Source organism: Balaenoptera acutorostrata, chromosome 7 (genome assembly GCF_949987535.1).
Source record: "Balaenoptera acutorostrata chromosome 7, mBalAcu1.1, whole genome shotgun sequence".
Taxonomy (NCBI): domain Eukaryota; kingdom Metazoa; phylum Chordata; class Mammalia; order Artiodactyla; family Balaenopteridae; genus Balaenoptera; species Balaenoptera acutorostrata.
In genome coordinates this window covers 22,853,679-22,876,861 of record NC_080070.1, presented here as the reverse complement: position 1 = coordinate 22,876,861, position 23,183 = coordinate 22,853,679, and the positions used below count along the sequence as shown (strand labels likewise).

The 23,183-nt window shown below is 36.9% G+C and overlaps 1 protein-coding gene across 5 annotated transcripts in view; it reads right to left on the bottom strand.

The window, feature by feature from the left end:
* Positions 1 to 23,141, bottom strand: part of COPG2 (COPI coat complex subunit gamma 2) — a 140,073-nt gene extending 116,932 nt beyond the window's left edge. Inside the window, exons 1-5 of one of the 5 annotated variants that reach the window (XM_057550114.1) lie at positions 23,003 to 23,141; positions 21,777 to 21,829; positions 21,137 to 21,217; positions 17,679 to 17,750; positions 4,688 to 4,767 (exon numbers count right to left, since the gene is read on the bottom strand). In XM_057550114.1, coding sequence (XP_057406097.1) covers positions 4,688 to 4,767; positions 17,679 to 17,750; positions 21,137 to 21,217; positions 21,777 to 21,829; positions 23,003 to 23,039 — 323 coding nt within the window. In that variant the 5' untranslated portion in view covers positions 23,040 to 23,141. Of the gene's footprint in view, positions 1 to 4,687; positions 4,768 to 17,678; positions 17,751 to 21,136; positions 21,218 to 21,776; positions 21,830 to 22,639; positions 22,738 to 23,002 lie in introns of those variants that run through there. The other 4 variants (XM_057550115.1, XM_057550116.1, XM_057550117.1 and 1 more) reach the window with 4 other exon arrangements.
* Between the last annotated feature and the right edge of the window lie 42 nt (positions 23,142 to 23,183).

Genomic DNA, 23,183 nt, shown 5'->3' with positions numbered 1-23,183 from the left:
TCCCTGCTCTGAAACACAAAGATGGGACTGCCATAGGATAACACATACAGACGTCCCTGTTCAAAAAGAGAAAATGGAAGGATAAAAAAGAGTTACCGGTCCCAAGCAATTTTGAAATCCAGCCAGGCAAACTGGAAGAGGTTTCAAGTCGTGGCAGAATTCACTATGGTTCTCAGCTCTACCTTATGGGCCTCCGCCCTCTGAGCCATCCTTCCTTTTTATAAAGGGCAGCTTGTGTTTAAAGCTGAGGAGTCTTATCAGCCTGCCTCCTGCCTGTAGAATTTTGGGGCTCTGACAGCCTTCTTTCACTTCACCTCTCTGTTCCTTTCAGTCCAAGCTGGCAGTGTTTCTGCTGGCATAAGATTCTCAAGAGCCTTGTGGGACTACCATACACGTACAGAGACTCACTCCACTAGACAAGAGGCTCCTCCACAGATCTTGCCTAGATAATCCCATCTCTATTTTTGGCTTCTGCTTAGATGCTGAGGGAATCTATGAGTCACGCCCTTCATCTCTCAGTGTTTTGTGTGAGTGAATACACTGACCTTTTAATCTTTCTGAGGTTTTAGGAAAAGGCTGTAGAGTAACTGATTTTTTTCTCTAGAGAAGGCTTTCCCAACACACATCTCTTGATTTTAGCATCCTTTGACATTTTGGTAGGCTGACAATTTCCAAAATCAACAACTCCTGGTTTATTTTTGTTTTGTTTTTGAGGTGTAATTGACATACAACATTATATTAGTTTCAGGTGTACAACCTAACGATTTGGTATTTATCAAGATCTCCTGGTTCATGTTTAACAGGTTTCTCCTCAATTTATTACCCTACAAGTGGCAAAAAGAAACCAAGCCACACCTCAACATTCTGCTTGGAAATCTCAGTTAAATATCCAAATTCATTGCTTACAAGCCCTGCTTTCCACCTAACTGCAGGATACAATGCCACTAAGCTTTCTGCCACAATATAACAAGGATCCCCTTCCCTCCAGTTTCTAATACCTTTCTCATTTTCTTCTGAGCCCTCACCAGCAACACCTTTAATGTCCATATTTCTATCAACAGTCTGTTCACAATGCTATATGATAAATGTTTTCTCTATCCTGCTCCTCACTTCCTTCTGAGTCTAGCAGAGTCATTAACGCCCATATTTCTACTAACAGTTTGTTCAAGGCAGCGTAGGCTTTTTCTATCATGTTCCCCAAAACTCTTCCAGCACCTGCTCACTGCCCAATTACAAAGCCACTTCCAAATTTTTAGGTATTTGTTACAGCAGCACCCCACTTCCAGGTACCAAAGTCTCTATTAGTTTTTTTTTCTAGTTTTTAGATATAAGTGACATATAACATTGCATAACTTTACAGTATACAATGTATTGATTTGATACACTTAAATACTGCAAAAATCTGTTAGTTTTCTATTGCTGCTGTAACAAATTACCACACACTTAGAGGCTTAAGACAACATTCACTTCTTTACCTTACAGTTCTGTAAGGTGAGGTCCAACACAGGTCTCACTGGGCTAAAATCAAGGTGTCAGCAGCATGGCATTCCTTTCTGGAGGCTGTAGGAGTAAATCCATTTCCTTGCTTTTTCCAGCTTCTAGATGTCACCCATATTCCTTGGCTTATGGCCCCCTTCCACCGTCTCCAAATCCAGCAACAACAGTGCATCCCTCTGACCCGGCTTCCATCATCACATCTCTTTACTGACCCTTTTCTTCTGCCTCCCTCTTCTACTTTTAAGGACCCTTAGCCTTATATTGGGCCCACCTGGATAATCCAGGATACTCTCCCTATCTGCTGATTAGCAACTTTAATTCCCCTTTGCCATGTAATGTAACATATTCACAGGTCCTAGGAATTAGGACAGGGATATCTTGGGGGTGGAGGGGGCACTATTCTGCCTACTACATCTACTAATCACTTAAAACGAACGAGAAGCAAACCATAATTCAAAGCGGCCTAACAGGACTCAGATGGAAGTATTAACAGCTAAACAAAGGAACGAAAAACCCTCAATCAACAGTTGATTAATCTATTTTTAATTTTTCCAATATTTAGTGAATCTAGCAATCTAAGTGAAGATTGTTTTGTTTTGTATTTGTGCCACACACTGTTAGCTGACTAATCCAATACCCATTTTTAATCCCTTCTCCCAAGCCCGCCCCTTGGGCTATAAAAGCTATATACTCACTTTCCTGGCCTCCTAAGGTTAGTCATAACGCAGCTGTGCCAAATAAAATCTAAAAATTGCCTTGGGAAAAGCTTTTGCATACCTGATAAAAGGGGCAGACGGTGCTGGCTCTCTCTGGCCCCCTTCCCGGTACCCCTCCCACCTTGAATGGTACACTGCCAGTAATTCAGGCATCTTATTTTGCAATAATGTGAGGATGTCCCAAAGAATTTAAGAGACACCAGCCCTGCCACTACTGAACTACTGAACCAACACCAGCTACTCTGTGCTTATTTTGTTTGTTACTATTTAATTCTGGCTTTGTGTCATTTTCAGCTGAAAGCTTTACTAATATTATGAAACTACATTCAACGCAACTGCTGGTTAAACGTAAGTACCCTCCTCCAAAATTTATTTTCTTGTACAAATACCAGATTCAATTGAATGAGTTATAATTAGTAACTATTAACAACTATATATTAATAACTGTTAATAACTATTTTCTAAATAACATTTGTTATATATCTTAGGACTCTGAATTATACATACTCATTCTAGGACACTTGGAAATTATCAAAACTTTAAAGAAATAAATAGCCACAATTCCAAACACCCAGAGATAACTTACTGGTAATATATCAGTGTATATCCAATCATATATTTTTATATACATACTTAGAATATTTTTAAAAGAGACTACAGGGAATACACAGACTTGAATCCAACTTTCATTTAGCACTTTATTGAAGACTTTTCCATATCATTAAAGATGTCTCAAAAATATATTCAAAAAATTAAAATATTTCATAATATGACTATAACATGATTAATTAGACCATTTTTAACAATGTCATTCAAGTTGTTTTTTCCTTTTTGCTAGTGTAAACAGTGTTGCAATAAGCATCATTGTATATAAGTATTTCTGTGCTATCTCTGATTGTTTTCTGTGGATAATTCCATAGATGTGGAATTACTGGATCAAAGGGATAAACCCTTTCAAACAATCAACAAATGCTGCCACACGGCTTTCTAGAAAAACTGAATCAATTTATTATTCTACCTCCTGTATACAAGAATATCAATATCCCTTACAAGTACTGACTGCCTTTTTTCTTTTTTGCCAATTTGATTGGCAAAATATTATAATTTTCCAAAATTTATAAAGAACTCATAAACTCAATAGCAAAAAAAAATCTGATTTAAAATGGGCAGATGTAAACAGACATTTTTCCAAAGAAGACATACAGATGGCCAACAAGTACATGAGAAGATGCTCTACATCATTAATCATCAGGAAAATGTAAATCAAAACCACAATGAGCTATCACCTCACACCTGTTAGAATGGCTACTATCAAAAAGATAGAAACAGCAAGTGTTGTTTAGTACATGAAGAAAAGGGAACCCTCTGCACTGTTGGTGGGAATGTAAATTGGTACAGCCACTATGGAAAACAGGATGGAGGTTCCTCAAAATATTAAAATAGAACTACCATGTGATCCAGCAATTCCATTTCTGGGTATGTATCTGAAGAAAACATTAACATTAATTCAAAAAGATATATGCACTCCCATGTTCACTGCAGCATTATTTACATTAGCCAAGATATGGAAACAACCTAAGTGTCCATCAACAGATGAATGGATAAAGAAATTGTTGTACATATATGCATTGGGATATTATTTGGCCGTTAAAGAAGAATGAAATCTTGACATTTGTGACAACATGTATGGACCTTGAGAGCATTATGCTAAGTGAAATAAGTCAGACAGAGAGAGACAAATACCATATGATCTCTCTTATATGTGGAATCTAAATAAATAAATACATACATAAAACCAGGCTCATAGATACACAGATACAGAGATCAGATTAGTGGTTTGCCAGAGGCAGGGACTGGGGGAGTGGGAGAAATGGGGGAGCTGTTTCGGGGTTTGTTTGTTTTTTAGTTTAAATAAATTGAACTTAAAAAGCACAAAAAACAAAACAAAAAAATATTGTAACTCATTCTTGAATTTTTAATTACATTTTTTGGTTACTAGTGAGAATGACTATTTAAAGATATTTAGACCCTTTATACTGATTATTTTATGAAGTATAACTCGGAGTTTTTTTGAAGTATAAGAGTTCTTTATATATTATAGATGTTAGCCTTTTGATGTACTTGTTATATTTTTTTCATAAATCAACTATACTCTAATATAAAATAAAAATTTTTTAAATAAATATTTTATTTCAATGTATCATTTACTTTTTAGTTTTGTTTATATATTTTTATGACATTTTAAAATGTAATCAAATCTATTAGTATTATCCTTTGTGACTTCTCAGCTTTATTAGACAGAGATGGTTTTCACATGACAACCACATTTTAGAAAAGAATGCTTTAAGACATTATGTTCTTTTAAATTCCTATTGGCTTTCTTACAGTCAAAAAGTAAACTTAACAGAAACAGAACAACAAATACTCCACTAAATATGTAAGTATTGCATCCTAGGTTTTAACTATTCACATACCTGCTTGTGACAATTATGACATCCTCAGAGATAGTAGCCATTTCTTTGATAGTAAGGTAGCACATTCTTCTCAATGTTTGCTGAAAAATTATTTATAAAAGGCAACAGGTTATTCATAAGGAAATGGTTTTTTAAACTGTTTGAAGTGAGGACCCCAAGTAAATATATTTAGAAAGCTATTCTTAAAAAGATTCTCATCTACCCAAAAAGTCCTTTTAAAAGTGCCTGGATGAGGGGACTTCCTTGGTGGTCCAGCAGTTAAGACTCCTCACTCCCAATGCAGGGGCTCGGGTCTAATCCCTGGTCAGGGAACTAAGATCCTGCATGCCGCAAGGCATGGCCAAGGAAAAAATAAAAGAAAAAAAAGGCCTGGATGAGAAAATATTCAAAATTCTAGTATTTCCTAAACACAGGTAATTGATGCACTAACAGTAGAAAACACCTAGATGAAAATTCAAAAATTCAGTTAATTATATGGGTCTTTATACAGAAAGACCCAAACTGTGACTCTGACAATGTGAGTCCAAAGACAGGTTTTTCAAAGTGCTAAAGGCTTGTCCTAGAAAATGTATTTTTTAAATTCTTTAAAAATATATACAGAGAGACATGCAGACTCTGTGTTTTCCTCAGTTCAGCATATTTTTCCTTAAGGTATTTGTGGTTGTACAACTACTATTTTCAATTATCAAGATTTCTAGATGGATACCTGGATCCAAAAGAAGTGTTAAATAAAGTTTCGCCCACCCTTTCTCCTCACCTGGATCTCCGATTTTATTCATAAACACTCATACTCAATGCTCAAAGCCTTGGTTCTCTAGCCTGTCTAGCCTCATTCTCTACCAAGTAACTTCAAATTTCTTATAAGTAGTGAAACTCAAATACATCAGACCCAGCTCCAGAGTCCAAGCTGTACAAAGGATCTGTTGGAGACTACTGAGCCTATTAAGGAACAGGCAGAACAGAGTGAGGATTCTCATGGTGATTAAACACAGAAAAAAAATCACCCCAGAATAAGAAAGGCAGCATGGGGCAGATAATGAGGCATATCACATCCATATGAAGCTACTATGAGAAGCAAAAAAATGACAATCAAAACTTCAGAGCAGAAGAAAATTTACACTCCCCCCTAAATAAAAATCTACCATGAAGCAGAATAAAACTGGAGATCCAAAAAAATTTAGCTAAAGCACAAAAAATGGAGGCTCAACACTGTTAGTCATTGGGGAAATACAAATTAAAACCACATTTCATATACCACCTCACACCCACCAAATTGGCTAAAATTAAAAAGAGTGACAATGTAGTGTTGACAAAGATGTGTTTTTAACAACTATACTGCCTAAACAAATACACAGAAATGCTGAATAAAACAGGAACAAAAAAATTTTAATACGTAGCCAAGGGAAAATGAAGGGAAATTCACAGGTGCCAAAAATGGAAAAACACACAACTCAGAGCCACAGAAGTACAAGCCCAGGGTCTTGCACAGGATAAAGTATCTAAAGTCTACAAAAGATGGGATTCTAAAAGGTATATTCTTCAGGCACAGGGAAAATTATTCTAGATAATAACTCAGAAATACAGTAAGGAATGAAGAGTAAAAAAAAAAAGAAAGCGGTAAACAGTAACAAGACAGAGTGGTATTGGCGTAAGAATGGACAAATTTATCAATGGAACAGAAAAGACAACCCAGAAATATACCCACATAAATATAGTAAACTGATCTTTGACAAAGGAGCAAAGGCAATACAATGGAGGAAAGACAGTCTCCTCAACAAATGGTGCCAGAACAACTGGATATCCGCATGCCAAAAAGATGAATCTAGACACAGACCTTACACTCTTCACAAAAATTAACTCAAAATCGACCACAGACCTAAATGTAAAATGCAAAACTATAAAATTCCTAGGAGAAAACTTAGATGATGATGAGTATGGTGATGACTTTTTAGATACAACACCAAAGGCATAATCCATGAAAGAAATAATTGATAAGTCAGCCTTTATTACAATTAAAAACTTCTGCTCTGCAAAAGACAATGTCAAGAGGATGAGAATATAACACAGACTGGGAAAAATATTTACAGAACACATAACTGAGAAAGGACTGTTATCCAAAATACACCAAGAAAAACCCCCCAAAAAACAAAAAAAAACCTCTTAAAAGTCAAAAATAAGAAAAAGAACCTAATTTTAAAATGGGCCAAAGACCTTAACAGATACCTCACTTAAGAAGAAAAACAGAAGGCAAATAAGTATATGAAAAGATGCTCCTCATTATATGTCATCAGGGAAAGGCAAATTAAAACAGCAAGATACCATTACACTCCTGACAGAATGGTCAAAATCAGGAACACTAACAACACCAAATGCTGATGAGGATGTGGAGCAACAGGAACTCTCATTCGTTGTTGCTGGGAAATAAAAATGGTACAGTCTCCTTAGAAGATAGTTTGACCATTTCTTACAAAACCAAACATACTCTGAACATGCAATCCAGCAACTGTGCCCTTTGATATTTACCCAAAGGAGTTGAAAACTTATGTCCACACAAAAACCTACATACAGCTGTTTATACCAGCTTTACTCATAATTGCCAAACTTGGAAGCAACAAAGATATCCTTTAGTAGGGGAATGGATAAACTATGGTACATCCAGACAACAGAATATTATTTAGTACTAACAGGAAATGAGCTATCAAGCCATGAAAAAACACGGAGGAAACTTAAATGCATATTACTAACTGAAAGAAGTCAATATGAAAACGCTACATGCTGCATAATTCCAACTATATGACACTCTGGAAAAGACAAAGCTATGGAGACAGTAAAAAGACCCGTGGTTGACAGGGGTTGGGGGAGGGAGGGAGTTAGGGATAAACAGGCAGAGTACAGAGGATTTTTAGGACAGTGAAAATACTCTGTATGATATTTTAATGATGGATACATGTCATATACATTTGTCCAAACTCACAGAATGTACACCACCAAGAGTGAATGTAAACTATGGACTCTGGGTTATAATGATGTGTCAATGTAGGTTCATCAATTGTAACAAATGTACCACCCTGGTGGGGATGTTGATAATAGGGGAGTCTATGCATGTGTGGGTAAAATCTCTGTACCTTTCTCTTAATTTTGCTATGAACCTAAAACTTCTCAAAAAAACACAGTCTTTTATAAAAAAAGTGGTAAAGACATGGGTAAATCTCAATAACAACAAAAATCGCACAAAAATAATGTATGATATATAAATATATGTATATGTATATGTAAATGTTTGTGCATGTGTATGTGTGTGTGTGTGTATATATATATATATACACACACACACACACGCAGATTACAGATGGTCCCCAACTTCAATGGTTCAACTTATGATTTTTCAACTTTACGATGGTGAAAAAGTGATAAGCATTCAGTAGAAACCATACGTTGAATTTTGAATTTTAATCTTTTCCTCATCTAGCAATATGCTGTACAATACTGTCTCGTGATGCTGGGCAGCGGCACTTAGCTGCAGCTTCCAGTCAGCTATGCAATCACAAAGGTAAACAACTGATACACTTACAACCATTCTGTACCCATACAATCATTCTGTTTTTCACTTTCAGTATTCAATAAATTATATAAGATATTCAACATGTTATTATAAAATAGGCTTTGTGTTAGATGATTTTGCCCAATTATAGGCTACTGTAAGTGTTCTGAACACATTTAAGGTAGGTTAGGCTAAGCTATGATGTTCGGTAGGTTAGATGTATTAAATGTACTTTTGACTTATGATATTTTCAACTTACAACGGGTTTATTAGAACAACTTATGATGGGTTTATCAGAGCTGTCTTAGTGTCATTGTCTGCTAATTCCATCATCTTTATCATTTCTGGGCTTGTGCCTGTTGATCCATTTTTCTCCTGGTCTGGATAATATTTTCCTGCTTCTCTGCATACCTGGTAATTTTTTACTGAATGCTGTACATTATGAAGCTTATGTTATTAGGAGCTGGATTTTGTTGAATTCTTTTATATAGTGTTGCACTTTACTCTGTCATGAGTTTAAGTTACCTGGGATCAGTTTTTCACTTTTGAGGCTTGTGTATAAGCTTTTTAAAGCCTTAGTCTAAGGCTAATATATTCCCATTACTAGGGTGTACCTTTCTGAGAACTATACAGGATGACAAGGTCTTCCCACTCTCACTGGTAGGAACATGAATTATTCTCAGCACTGTGTCCTGGTGATTCTTTCTTTGGCCTTAGGTAGCTTTCCTTTTACGTATGCACAGGCCAGTTCTTATCTAAAGATTCAAGGGGAGACCCTCAGCAGATTGCTGGAACTATCTCTTTCCTTTCTTTCTTTCTTCCCTCCTTCCCTCTCCCCACACCTCCTTCCTCTCTAGTACTCTGCCCTACAAGTTTAAGATTTCTTGGCTTTCCCAAACTCCATCTGTTTTCTCGGCTCAGAGAGATAGGTAGGCTCCTTTTCAGTATGCCCTCCCTAACCTGAGAACTGTAATCTGCCCCTAGGAAATGAACTAGCACAACCCTAGGTTTTTCTCTTTCTTCAGATCATAATCCTGGAATGCTTGTTAATCTAATTTCTGAAAAACTACTGTGTAATATATATTATATATGTATTTTTTTTCTAGGTATTTATGGTAGCAGGATAAATCTAGCCCCTTTACTTCATCATGGCTGGAAACAGAACAGAAATGTGTTCTTTTGTTTTTTTGGCCTTGTGCCTTGCAGGATCTTTGTTCCCTGACCAGGGATTGAACCTGCTCCCTCAGCAGTGAAAGCATGGAGTCCTAATCACTGGACTGCTGAGGAATTTCCATAAATGTGTTCTTAATATCAAAAAATATGGTGAATTATCTAGTTACTCTTTTATTATTGATTTCCAACACTAATCCAATGTAATTAGAGAACATAAGATACACAATTTCATTCATTTGAAATTTGTTGCATATTGTTTTATGGCTCAGTATATAGTCAATTTCTGTAAATGTTCTTTATGTTGTTTATTTACATTTAATGCGACAATGATGTATTTGGGTCTATATCTACCATCTTATTATATAATTTATGTTTGTCCTGCTTGATCTACCTTTCTTTTCTTTTCCTTCTTCTGGCTTGATTTTTTAGCATGTGTGTGTGTGTGTGTTGTGTTTTTTGTTTGTTTGTTTTGCACAATTAAGTGCACAGTTTGGAAGAGAAAAACAATAGAGAAAAGTCAATGAGACAAAAAGCTGGTTCTGTGAAGAGATCAATAATATTTATAAACCTCTAGACAAACTTCGCAGGAATAAAAGAGAGAAGATAAAATTTACCAATATCAAAGTGAAAAAAGAGATATCACTACAGATCCTCAAACATTAAAAGAATAAGGAGATATTACGAACAGTTTTATGCCAATGAAGTTCAACAATTTAAATGAAATGGACAAATTCCTTGAAAGACACAAACTACCAGAGATCACTCAAGAAGACAAATAATCTGAATAGCAGCATATCTATTTCCTTTTAAAGTAGTTAATTATCAAAAACCTTCCTACAATAAAGATGGTTTCAATAGTGAACTCCATCAAACATTTCAGGAAAAATTAATAATGATTCTCCAAAAACTCTTCCAGAGAGCAGAAGACGATGAAACACTTCTCAATTCATTTTATGAAGCCAGCATTACCCAAATACAAAACCCAAGAAAAAACTATACAAAAATATATTTCATGACCACAGACTCAAAATCCATAACAAATTTTAACAAACAGAAAACAAAGATTTTATATATTCCAGGAAAATAAATGCATCTCACCATATTAATATACTAAAAAAGAAAAACCACAATAATTCAATGGATATAGAAAAGACATTTGACCAAATTCAATACCCATTTATGGAAAAAAAAAAATCTCCCAGCAAACTAGGAATAGAAAGGAAATTCCTCAACCTGATAAAGGTCACTTATGAAAAACTTGGAGCCAGCATCACATTTAATGGTGAAAGATTAAATACCTTCCCTCTAAGATCAGGAACAAAGCAAGCATGTCCTCTACCATCACTTCTATTCACACTATACAATAGTGCAAGAAGACAAAAAGGTAAGATAAACAAATAAAAAGCATACAGACTGAAAAAAGTAAATCCTAAGGAATCTCGCAAAATACTCCTAGAAGTAATAAATAAATCTAACAAGATCACAGGAAACAGGTCAATATACAAAAATCAATTTAATCTCTATAGACTACCTACAAACAATACAAATGCAATAGTATAAAAAATGTTAACTGTTTCAGGGATAAAGTTCACAAAATATGTATAAGACTTGTATGTTGAAAGCTACAATACTGCTGACAGAAATTAGAGACCTGAATAAAGGGAAATATATACCATGTCTATGGAGTAGAAAACTCAATAATGTTATAATGTCAATTCTCCTCAAATTGATCTTTTTTTTTTTATTTTCTTGAAGTATAGTTGAACATATTGATCTTTAGAGTCAATGCAATCACCATCAACATTCCAGCAGCCCTTTTTTGATAGAAATGGACAAGTTGATTCTAAAATGCATAGAGGAATGCAAAGAACTTAGAAGAGCCAAAACAACTTTGAAAAAGAAAAAAATAATAATAAAATAGGAAAACATGTACTACCTGATTTAAAACTTACTATAAAGCTACAGTAATCAAGACAGTGTGATACTGGAATAAGAACAGATATATATATCAATAAAAAAAATAGAATGTTCCAATGTGCCATTGTAACGCAATCATCATTATTTCTTCCTCCTCCTCCTCCCTCCATACTGATATTCAATTATTCCAGTAGAATTTGATGAGAAAAGAAAGGAGGAGGAAAAGGAGCAGGTGGTAGAGGAAGAGGAAGGAGATGAAAAGAAATTCAACCCTCACTTTATATCATGTACAAAAATTAACTCAAAATGATCCTAAAGCAATTTAAGACACAAAAACTACAAAATGCCTAGGGAAAAAGCAGAGGAGAAAATCTCTGTGACCTTGGGTTAGGCAAAGATTTCTATAATACACATCAAAAGCACAATCCATAACAGGAAAAAAAACCCTGATAAACTGGACTTCATCAGAATTAAAAACTTCTGCTCTTTTAAAGACTAAGGAAGTGAAAAAACAAGACACAGACTAGGAGAAAATATTTGGGAAATATCTGATAAACAACTTCTATCCAGAATACATTAAGACCTTCAAAACTCAATAATAAGGAAATAAACAACCAAATTATTAAAAATGGGCAAAAGATATGAACAGATCCTTCATCATGGAAGATATATAGAAGGCAACAAAAGCACATAAAAAGATTTTGAGATAATTAGTCATTAGGGAAATGCAAATTAAAACTACAAAGAGATACCACTACATACGTATTAGAATGACTAAAATTAAAAAACAAACAAACAAACAAAAAACATATAATACCAAGTGCCGGCCAGAATGCAGAGCTACTAGAAGCTTCATACAGTAATGGGGGGAATGGTACTGTCACTTTGGAAAATGCGTTGGCAGTTTCTTACAAAGTTAAACATACATACACCTATCATATGACCCAGCAATTCCACTCCTAGGTATTTACCCAAGAGAAATAAAAACTTACATTTAAAAACTTATACATGAATGTTTATAGCAACATTATTCATAACCACCAAAAAATGGTAGCAAACCAAATGCTCTTCAGCTAATGAACAAATAAACTGAGGTACATCCATACAACAAATTACTACAATGAAATAAAAAGGAGTAAACTGACACAAAAAATAACATGGAAAAATCTCAAATGAATTATGCTAAGTGCCTGAAAAGAAGACTCAAAAGGCTTCATATAGTATGATATCATTCTTATGACTTCCTGGAAAGGCAAAACTATAAGGAAAGAAAAGAGATTATTGGTTTCCTGGGCCTGAGGATGTGAGGAATAGATCATATAGTAGGGAACTTTTTGGAGTGATGGAAATGTTCTAAATCTTGACTGCAGTGATGATAATACTACTGTATGCATTTGTCAAAACTCGTAAAACTATACCCTAAAAAGGGTGAATTTTACCATTTGTATATTATACTTAAAAAAAAAAAAAAAAGAAAGAAAACGAATGCAGTGGTGAGTGAATGAAAAGGCAAGCCACAGACTGGGATCTGGGAAGGAGAAAATATTTACAAAACACCTATCTGATGAAGGTCTTGTATTCAGAAAATTAAAAAAGCACCTACAACTCAATAAGCAGAAGATAAACAACCTGATTTTTTTTTTTAAAAAAGGTAAAAGATTTCAACAGACACTTCACCAAAGTAGATAAACGGATGGCAAATAAGCATATATTTGCTTAATACATGCTTAATACATACATCATTCAGGAAATGCAAACCCAAGAATGCCACTTCTAGATACTAACCAAAGAAAATGAAAACATAGGTCCACACAAAGACTTGTACTTGAATATTTTTAGCAGCTTTGTTTATAATATCTATAAACTGGAAACAACCCAAATATCCATTAACTTGTGAATGGATAAATAAAGACTACCTCCGTACAATGGAATACTACTCAGCAATAAAAATGAACAAACTACTGATACATACAAAAACTTGGATCAATCTCAAAAGCTAAGGGAAAGAAACAAGACATAAAAGTCATAAATGACTATATACTATATTATTAAATCTAAATGAAATTCTAGAAAATGCAAAACTATGTTGTCAGGAAGTAAATCAGTGATTGCCAGGTGCTAGGGGCTGAGGGAGGAGATAGACAACTAAGAAATATGGGGGCACATTCTGGGGTGATGGAAAGTTTCTATATCATGACTGTGGTAATTGTTCCATGACTCTATACACTGGTCAAAACACAATTGTACACTTAATTGGTGAATTTTATTGTATATTTAAGCTGATTTTTAAAATAAAAAAAAAAGCAGATTTTTTAAAGGCTAAAATAAAGTTATAAACCTATAAATCAATAGAAGGAATATAAATAAGCAAAGAATATAAACAGACAATTCACAGAGGAGGAAAAGTAAAATGGCCACTAACTATACGAAAAGAGTTTCAATTTCAGCAGTGATATGGTAATGCAAATTAAAACCACAAAGAGATGCCATATCACCTTCTTGTGAATGGCAAATATTTAGATCAGATAATAAGAAATTATTATTTGGAGCAGGTAAGGATTTGGAAGCAAATCAGTGTAAATTAGTACAACCCTTTAAGATCAATTTGGCAAGATCGTATAAATAGCATTACCTAGAAATTCCACTTAGAGGTATCTACCCCAGAAAAATTCTCTATGTGCACAAGAAGACATGTACATAAACATTATGTGTAATGTCATTTGTAATAGCAAAAAAGTAGAAGCAACTTATAGATCTACCAGTGGGAGAATGGATAAATAAATAAGAATACTGTATATTCACATACTGGGATTCCATACAGCAGTAAAACAGAATAAAGTAAAAGTACTTGTAGCAAGTGGGCAGATCTCAAAAATATATTAATTTTTTAAATTGCAAAATAATATTAAGATGACATCATTCATATTATATTTTAAAATACTAAGTATAGATTATGGATACAAACAGATATAATATATAAACATAGGAGGATACCAATCTCAAAATAATAATTACCCTCTGGTAAAGGAAGGCTGGGAAAGGAAGGAGCTCCACATGCTGCTGGCAAAACCCCCTCATCTTCCCCGCAAAAAATCATATCCTCAATTCCATATTCTGCCTAAGGGACCATCAAAACAAATCACATCATGCTGTACATGGTTACTAAACCTCAGTCACTACAAAAAAAAATAAAATATCCTGGTCATTACTCATCTCCTGGACACTGGATGAGCACCTAATCTGACTCCATCTTCCATCCCTCCACAAATTCCAAACCCCTTCAATCAGGTTCTCTAGCATTTTCAACAGCAAAACCCCTTATATCCTTAAACTCTTCTCTAAACATTCCCATCTTTTCTCTAACTGAGACCTGGCTCTCCCCTGAGGATTCGCCTGCAGCCCTCTCAAATGGTGGCCATTTCTCCCTCGTGCCAACAGACCAACAGGTAGGGAAGCTGTTCAAGTTGATCCTCATTGCCTCTGCAAAATCACTGCACTGACTTCTTTCACTGTACCTCTTTCATCCCTAAAAACTCTGGCTTTAAAGCTTATGCCATTAAAAAAAAAAAAAAAAAAGCTTATGCCATTAGACTGCAGCACTTGCCACCACTGCTGGTTGCATATATAGACCCTAGGTTACTTCTCTTATTTAAAAAAAAAAATTAGTACTTTGTTTACTATCACTATTTCCAATAAAACCCCAGTAATAATTGTTGGTGATTTTAATATCCATACAGACAGAATTTCTAAAACTCTGAATACTCCATGGAATTGACCTCTTCTTCTCCAATGATCCTGTCCTCCTTCCTATTGCAATTACCCGCTTCCATTGTCACAGCCTATATCAATAACAGTACCCCTTTTGTATTTCATTTCCAAGCATTTGCTCTCCAACCACCACTCCTGACTCAACTCTTTTGCTCCACCATGACCTACAAGCCATTGATTCCATCAACTCTTTACTGTCCCAATCAGCCCCTGTTCTTACTCGCCTCCGAACCAAACATAGTCTCCACAGTCAATATTTCAATCACTCAATTTCCTTGTTCCTCCCTCTGCTTACCAACATGGCAAAACCCCAATCTTGATTAAATCCCATCTTTAACTGTTCCATGCCTTAACCTGAAGACTGTAGCTAGAGAAAAACATTCACCATGCTACCTGGGAATACTTTAAATTCATGACCACTAACTTGAAGGGGCCATGCGTCCTGTCCAACAATCCGACATTTCCCCAATCCATTTCCTAGAAAACTATTTCATGTCTTCTTCTCTTAATACAACCTCTGTGCTAGAGGCTTCGAGTTTGTCCTCACGCTATTTCTTCCCTGCTCTGCATCCTCTTCCCTGCTCCATGTCCAGCTCTTCTTCCCAACTGCCAGCCCTGTGAGCAACGACAGCCTCTGGCCTACCCCAAGACACCTGGAGCAGCCTTCCATAACTTTTATGATAGTCCCTCTCCATGACCCCACTCTCCAGCAGCTTGAAATGCCTCATTTTCTAGTTTAATTCCTCTAATAAATAATTCAATAATAAACACAGTGGGGCTTCCCTGGTGGCACAGTGGTTGAGAGTCTGCCTGCCAATGCAGGGGACACGGGTTCGAGCCCTGGTCTGGGAAGATCCCACATGCCGCGGGGCAACTGGGCCCGTGAGCCACAACTACTGAGCCTGCACGTCTGGAGCCTGTACTCCGCAACAAGAGAGGCCGCGACATTGAGAGGCCCGTGCACCGCGATGAAGAGTGGCCCCCACTCGCCGCAACTAGAGAAAGCCCTCGCACAGAAACGAAGACCCAATACAGCCAAAAATAAACAAATAAATTTTAAAAAAATAAAAAATAAATAAACACAGTAATTCTGCTTCCCTGATTGAACCCCAAGTTTTGGTACAGGAAGTGATTAAAGGGAAATAGGGCGTTAAGGATAGGAATCTGAAATTGCTGTTCTGATTTGATAAAAGGAATTAATGACCCTGTCTCCAGTGGTAAAGGGGACACTAGTCATCCACGGCATGCCGTGGCAAAATACTTAAATCATCACCTGCAGACAAGTATAATCAAGGACTATAGAAGACAAAGGTTTGGGTAATCAACTAGTTGCTGCCATAGAACATTTTTGTAAAAATGAGTTGTATAATGGGCTACTTCCTTCTAAGTACACTGGCAAACTAGGTAAAAGAAAATGCTAAGCTTGGAGTTTTGAATTCACAGCTTAAGGTCTACGTCAGGGACTAGAAAATGTCCATAATGCCTTAATAGAAAGCCTAATGCCATGTGGACACAGGGCTGAGATTTCTGAAAAGTATATCCTGCAGGTGACTGAATTACAATGCAACTTCAATTTACCCCCTTGTGAGCCATTTTATGTTAAAGTTAGGACCATGATTGGCAAGGAGTGGGGCCCTGAAAATTGGAATGGGGACATATGGGCAGATTCTGATGAAGCGAAGTACCTTGAACCTCTAAATTCCTCCAAGCCTCCTGGGCAAGTAGAAGCAGTCCTTCATACCCTGTCTGAGGAAATTAGGCTCCATTTGCCTGAAGAATGTGCACTGACTTTCCCTGAGATAGTTGCCTTACATGGGACACCGATGTTCCTGAGGACCTAATCCCCAAACTGCTCACTATCTAGACACATAACCAGACTCAAATCCTATAAAGTCCTCAGGGTCAGGCACAAAATGTGGCCTGTGATGATATGCAATACATACCAAAAGAACTGCACAATTTGGCCAATTTATGTTAACAGAAAGCTGGGAAATACAGATCCCACAATTCCCTTCTCTGATGGTTCTGAGTCAGAGCTGGGCAAAAAGGAAGTATGTGCCACATTTGGAAGACAGAAGTGAAGCAAACATTATGCTTGAAAGTCAGGGTGGTCGAAGGTAATGAGAGACAGATGCAGGGGTGCTGGCAGCTTTAGTTTGTCCTCACTCTTCTTTTTCCCTACTCCATGTCCTCTTCCCCACTCTGCATCCAGCTCTTCTTCTCATCTGCCAACAGCAACCCCAGGCCCACCAGAAACTTGACTAAGAACTTAGAGATGTGATAGCTATGTCCTCGGACTTCTATACCAGTCCACCTTCGCAGCGTCACCCCAGAAGCTGGATATTAGCAGTTTTTATGACAGCATGGTAGATCTGTGAGTGAACAGCTTTAAACTATATACTTTCATTCTTTCATTTTCATATGTCCTTTAATGAACATTTATAAATTTTATGAAGAGAAAATTTTTAAGTCATTTTAAACATTTCAAGCAACTTTCCCTAATTTGGAGCACTCTAAGTTCCCCCAAGGAAAACAGATAAAAGGAGCTTTTTATAGCCTAAAAGAATTTAAAAAAAAAAAAAAAAGACTTACATCATTAGATTGAAACAATCGAGTCATTGCAAAGAAGGCTTCTGTGGCTTCCGTAGTTCCAAAGTGTTCACCCTAAGTAATTTAAATTAAGTTTAAATTAAAACAATTTCTTAAACTCAAAAAAAATTAAGGATTTTCCATTTATTTCTGCAAAGATCTTTTAGAACTCAGGAAAAACTCTCTGTATAAACATTGTGCCTCTTTGCTATTTTTCTGGCTTTTAACTTATAAACCTACATAGCCATTTATCCATTCCTTATTTAAAACAATTCATTATCATACACCATGCTTTTATGAAAGTTCTAGAACAGTGGTATCTAACTTTTTAGCAGGAACTATTTTAAATTCCCTGAAGAATTGTGATTTACAAGGAGATAGAAAATGATAGTAAGTTGACTTCCTAATCAGAACAGGATGTTATTGTTACATTGCCTAAGAGCAGAGATCATACCTTCTACATTTCTATAATCCAATGCCTGACATATCATAGGAGCATAATAAATATTAAACTGTAAAGAACTATCTATTAGGAATCCCAGAAAACATGGCAAAAAGGGACCAACCAAAAGGGCAGGAATCAGATTAGTTATATAAAAGTAAGGCTTATAGGGCTGCTAATACATCTCAAGACACTGGCTCAAGCCCCTAAAAACATGCTTTGGATCAGAACTTCAACGTGCTTAATAAATCATCAGAGGATCTTCCCAAAATGCAGATTTTGATTCAGTGGCTCTGGTGTGAACCCTAAAATTTTCCATTTCTAATTGGCTCCCAGTGATGTGAATGCTGCTGATCTGGGAACCACGTATTTTTGAGTAGTGAGGTGTTAGATAACCTATTGGGTTGGCCAAAAAGTTCGTTTGGGTTTTTCCGTAAGATGTAACAGAAAAACCCAAACAAACTTTTTGGCCAACCCAATATTTTATTAATAGTCAAAACACTGCAGACCACAGACCACCTGAAACATTACCATTTCAATATTTAACTTCTTCATTAAAAGCAATCCTATATAATATGTTAGGCTCAATCACTTTTCAGGGCTTCAGCTCTCATAAAAAATATAACTAGATAACTAGTCAATCTATTTGTCATAGGTATAAGAATAAACAAATTTTGATGAAAAACCCTGAAAGTTTAGGATGAAAGACAAAGTATAAGAGTTTACAATTACTTAAGTCAGAGTACCCAGCTTGCTCATCAGCAACAGATTTCCCTTACTTTCTTTCATATTTAGAGAATATACAGACGCCCATCTACTTGTCAGTCATACTAGTACAGTAAATCCTAAGTCCCTACTTTTTGACTTGAAACTCAGAATATACGGATATGTCAACTCTAGTAGAAACTTAGAAGTATTTTTCCATAAAGCACTACCAAGAACTAGGCAAAAGATAAAGCTAAAGTTCCCAAATCTGTTCACCTAGTTGACTGTGTTTATCAGACTGTGTGGGTAACTTCCTTATCAAGATAATTACACGTTTAAACATGAGTTGCCCATAAAAGCAGTATCGGTCAATATAAAAATATATGCTACTCTGAACCAACTTTAACTACTCAAAATTCTGTTTACAGACTGGAGTTCCCCAACTTGGACACAATGCATGCTATGAAAAGTTAAATCAAACTGACTTTGCATTAAATGTTTCTAATATAATACCACACAAGGATATATGTTTGTGAATAGATATATTTTATTTAAAAGCATGTTCTTGTTGCTCTGCCTCCATTTGCAAGCTACAAAACTTCATGTCTCTGGATGAGGTCTTCAGTCATGAAACATAGTAAAGTAAAAATATTCTCATGGAATTCAAATTGGAAACCACAGTCTTCTTAGCACCATATGTAAACCACCTGAGGTAGGGTGTGTGTGTGTGTGTGTGTGTGTGTGTGTGTGTGTGTGTGTGTGAATCTAAGAAACAGACTCACATTTTCTAAAGCCCTAGACTAAAAATCATGAGATTTTTCAGTCTGAAGCAAAAAAACCAAAAAAACACACAAGAAACAAACAAATAAATAAATAAATAAAACCACACACAAGAAAAAAAAATTAAATAAGTAACGATAACAGCAAGTGGGGGACTTCCCTGGTGGTGCAGTGGTTAAGAATCCGCCTGCCAATAGAGGAGACACGGGTTCGATCCCTGGTCCGGGAAGATCCCACATGCCGCGGAGCAACTAAGCGCCACAACTACTGAGCCTGCACTCTAGAGCCCATGCGCCACAACTACTGAGCCGGCACACCGCAACTACTGAAGCCTGCGCGCCTGGAGCCTGTGTTCCTCAACAAGAGAAGCCACGACAGTGAGAAGCCCGCACACCACAACGAAGAGTAGCCCTCGCTCGCTGCAACTAGAGAAAGCCTGTGCACTGCAACGAAGACCCAACGCAGACAAGAATAAATTAATTTAAAAAGAAAAAAAAAAAGCACAAGTGGGATCTATGTTTCATGAGTGCAAATATTTTTGTTGGTTTTGTCTGCTACGTCCCCAGTGCCTAAAACAGTGCATAGAATGCAGCAGGTATGTAATAAATATATATGTTAAATGACCAAATGAAAACTATTCCTGAATGTTTACTATGTATCCAGGACTATTCTCAGTGCTTCACATTTATTGTATCATTTAATCATTATAACTTTATAAAACAGGTATTATCATAATCCCCACTTACAGAAAAAGACATTAAGGCACAAAACAGTTAAGCGCAGAATCATACTGCTAGTGGTGGAGTAGGGAAAATAAATACAGGCATACCTTGCAGATACTGTGGGTTCAGTTCCAGACCACAGCAATAAAGTGAATACTGCAATAAAGCAGGTCACAGGAATTTTTTGGTTTCCCAGTGCATATAAAAGTTATGTTTACACGATACTGTAGTCTATTCTGTGCAATAGCATTACGTCGAAAAAAAACAATGTACCTACCTTAATTTAAAAATACTTTACTGCTAAAAAAATGCTAACCATCATCTAACAATGCAGGGTTGCCACAAACCTTCAATTTGTAAAAAAAATCCAATAAAGTATAATAAAATGAGGTATGCCTGTATAAAATTTGAATATTAAAATCAAAGCTTTAAAATATTAATATAATATACTCCCTCCAAAAGGATAAAATATCTATCTGGAATTTGTCTAAGATTTTGCAATATATTTTTATTTTCTGAACATATCTAAACAACATGTTTTAATATTAACTAATACTTGTTAAATTCAAATCAACGTTGAGATCCTACTATGTGCTTAGCTGATTTGGTACCTCATGAATAAAAAAGAAGTGTCTGTCATACTCCTCATCCTCAAGAAATTTTACATATTATTATGTTAATCGAACACTGTAAATTTTAAAATTAAGTGAATTTTTAAAAAATAAATAATTACACTTGCCAGAAAGTACTTCACTGCATGTTATATATTTCTATTCCAGGACACAAATCTGAGGAAAATCAAAACAATTTACCTGGTTCAATAAGTAAAGAATCTTTGTAAGAATATGCAAACATCTTCTTGGATTGATGGGCGTTTCATTGAATATACGAGCCTGTGGAAACAAAAAACACTGCTATATATATTTTCTATCTTTGCTATCACAGATTACAGAAAATCAACTTAATAAAGACTATTATACATTTTAATCACAGTATCCAAATAATGTTGCTTACAGTTTTCAACTTATTATGGTATATAATAAATTATTAGATGTGGCCTAGGTTTTCCATTCTACACTCACTCCCTTAGGTCTGCTACTTCAACTTGTGGGCTTTATCTATTAAGTAAGAATCACAATATTTATCTACATCATTTGAATACAATAAGCTTAATATCTATAACTTCCTTCAATAGCCTTGCACTAAACACCTCCTTTGGTGTTTTATTTAAAATTCTCAGCATGTGACAGAGTCTACATATTCTTGCATTTCTATAAGCTCTAGACTCTCCTATGACAAGTAATCCCTCTTCTTTTTCCCTCAAGTATATATTCTCTGAACTCAGCTACATTCCTTAATTCTTATTTTGGATCAGAGCATTCCGGGGCTCTCTGTCCCCCATTCTAAAATGGAATAGAAAAGAAAAAAACACACTATACTTCCAAGCCATACCTCCTGTAAGACAGCACTCTTCTCCAGATGCCGAAAAGGATTGGAGCCACTACCTATGTTATGGGGGGAAAAAAAATGTCTTTAATAGCTGTCCTACACAAACTTACTTTCTACAGAAGGGTATTGAATGCTTGGGAAATCTCACCCGAGTGAGGTGACCACTTGGATTTCACAGTGATAATCATTACTAATATGCATACAAACTGATTAAAATCCTTCTGATTCTGACACTAGCTAGCTCTGTTTGCTATCCTGTAAGATCCTGTACTTCTCTTTTGCAGAAACCCTGCCTGAAATGAGTGTATTCTTTCCCTGCCTTCTTTTTATATGAATGTTAGAAATATCTGTCATGTCCATACAACTAAAATTAATGAGACTGTGGTAGGGTCCTTTGGATTTCCCTAAAGGAAAGCACTATTTTATGTGTTTCTAACATTTACTGTGAGGAGTTTACCAGAGAATTAGATACATGTCAAGCTGGAAGGGGCCATAGAGGTTTACTAACCCAACCCTCCACCACACTTTTTGAGAGCAGCTATCAATCACTGAGGGTTTTGGGGGGTTTTTGTTTGTTTGTTTTTGTTTTTTGAGGTGACTTGGCATCTTCCTCATTTACTCTGGACCAAAGACGGATATCAAGATGCAACTCACTTTTGGATGCTTGAGTATTAAACGAGCTAGGTACCACGGAGCAGGCCTGCCCGCACGGAAGCGGACAAAGCAGAGGTCCCCAGGGAGATTGCAAGGTACAGACACCACAAAGTTCACAAACACACTCAGTCCCGTCAATCCCAGACCCACCGTGGGCCTTGCACTACCAGCACCCCACCCCACCCCGCCTCTCGCAAGCGCACACTCACTACCTCCGCCACCTGCCATGGGCCGGACTCTGGTGGGCAGCCCACCCCCGGCGAACTGGAGCAGGTGGCTCCGCGGAGCTGCGCCGGAGGGGGCTGGGGGCGGGGCCGCCGAGCAGCCCGAGGCTGCGTGCGAGCGCCCGGGCGCTCGCGCGCGACCTGAGGGGAGGCTCCGGCGCCCGGGGGAGGGGCTAGGGGCAGGCCCCCGGCTGGAGCGGAGTGGGTCGGAGGAGGGGCTGGGCTCCAACTCCGGCCCTCCGGCGCACCGGCGCCCACGCCCCCAGGTCCGCTGTTCCCGAGAGCAGGTGGCGGCGGGCAGGGGAAGGGGACCCCGCGGCTGAGGGTGGACGTCAGACGCCCCGCGCGTACCAGACTCCTCGTCCTTCTTGTCGAATTTTTTAATCATCTTGGACGACTTCCCAGCGCCCAGACCCACCGCCACCGTCCCAGGCGCCGCAGCCAGCAAGCGGAAGAAGCTGCAGGAAGGCCGACCCCGTGCTCTGGCGCCGGTTGGGCCGCGGTCCCGTCACTCGGAGAGAAGGCCCGCCCT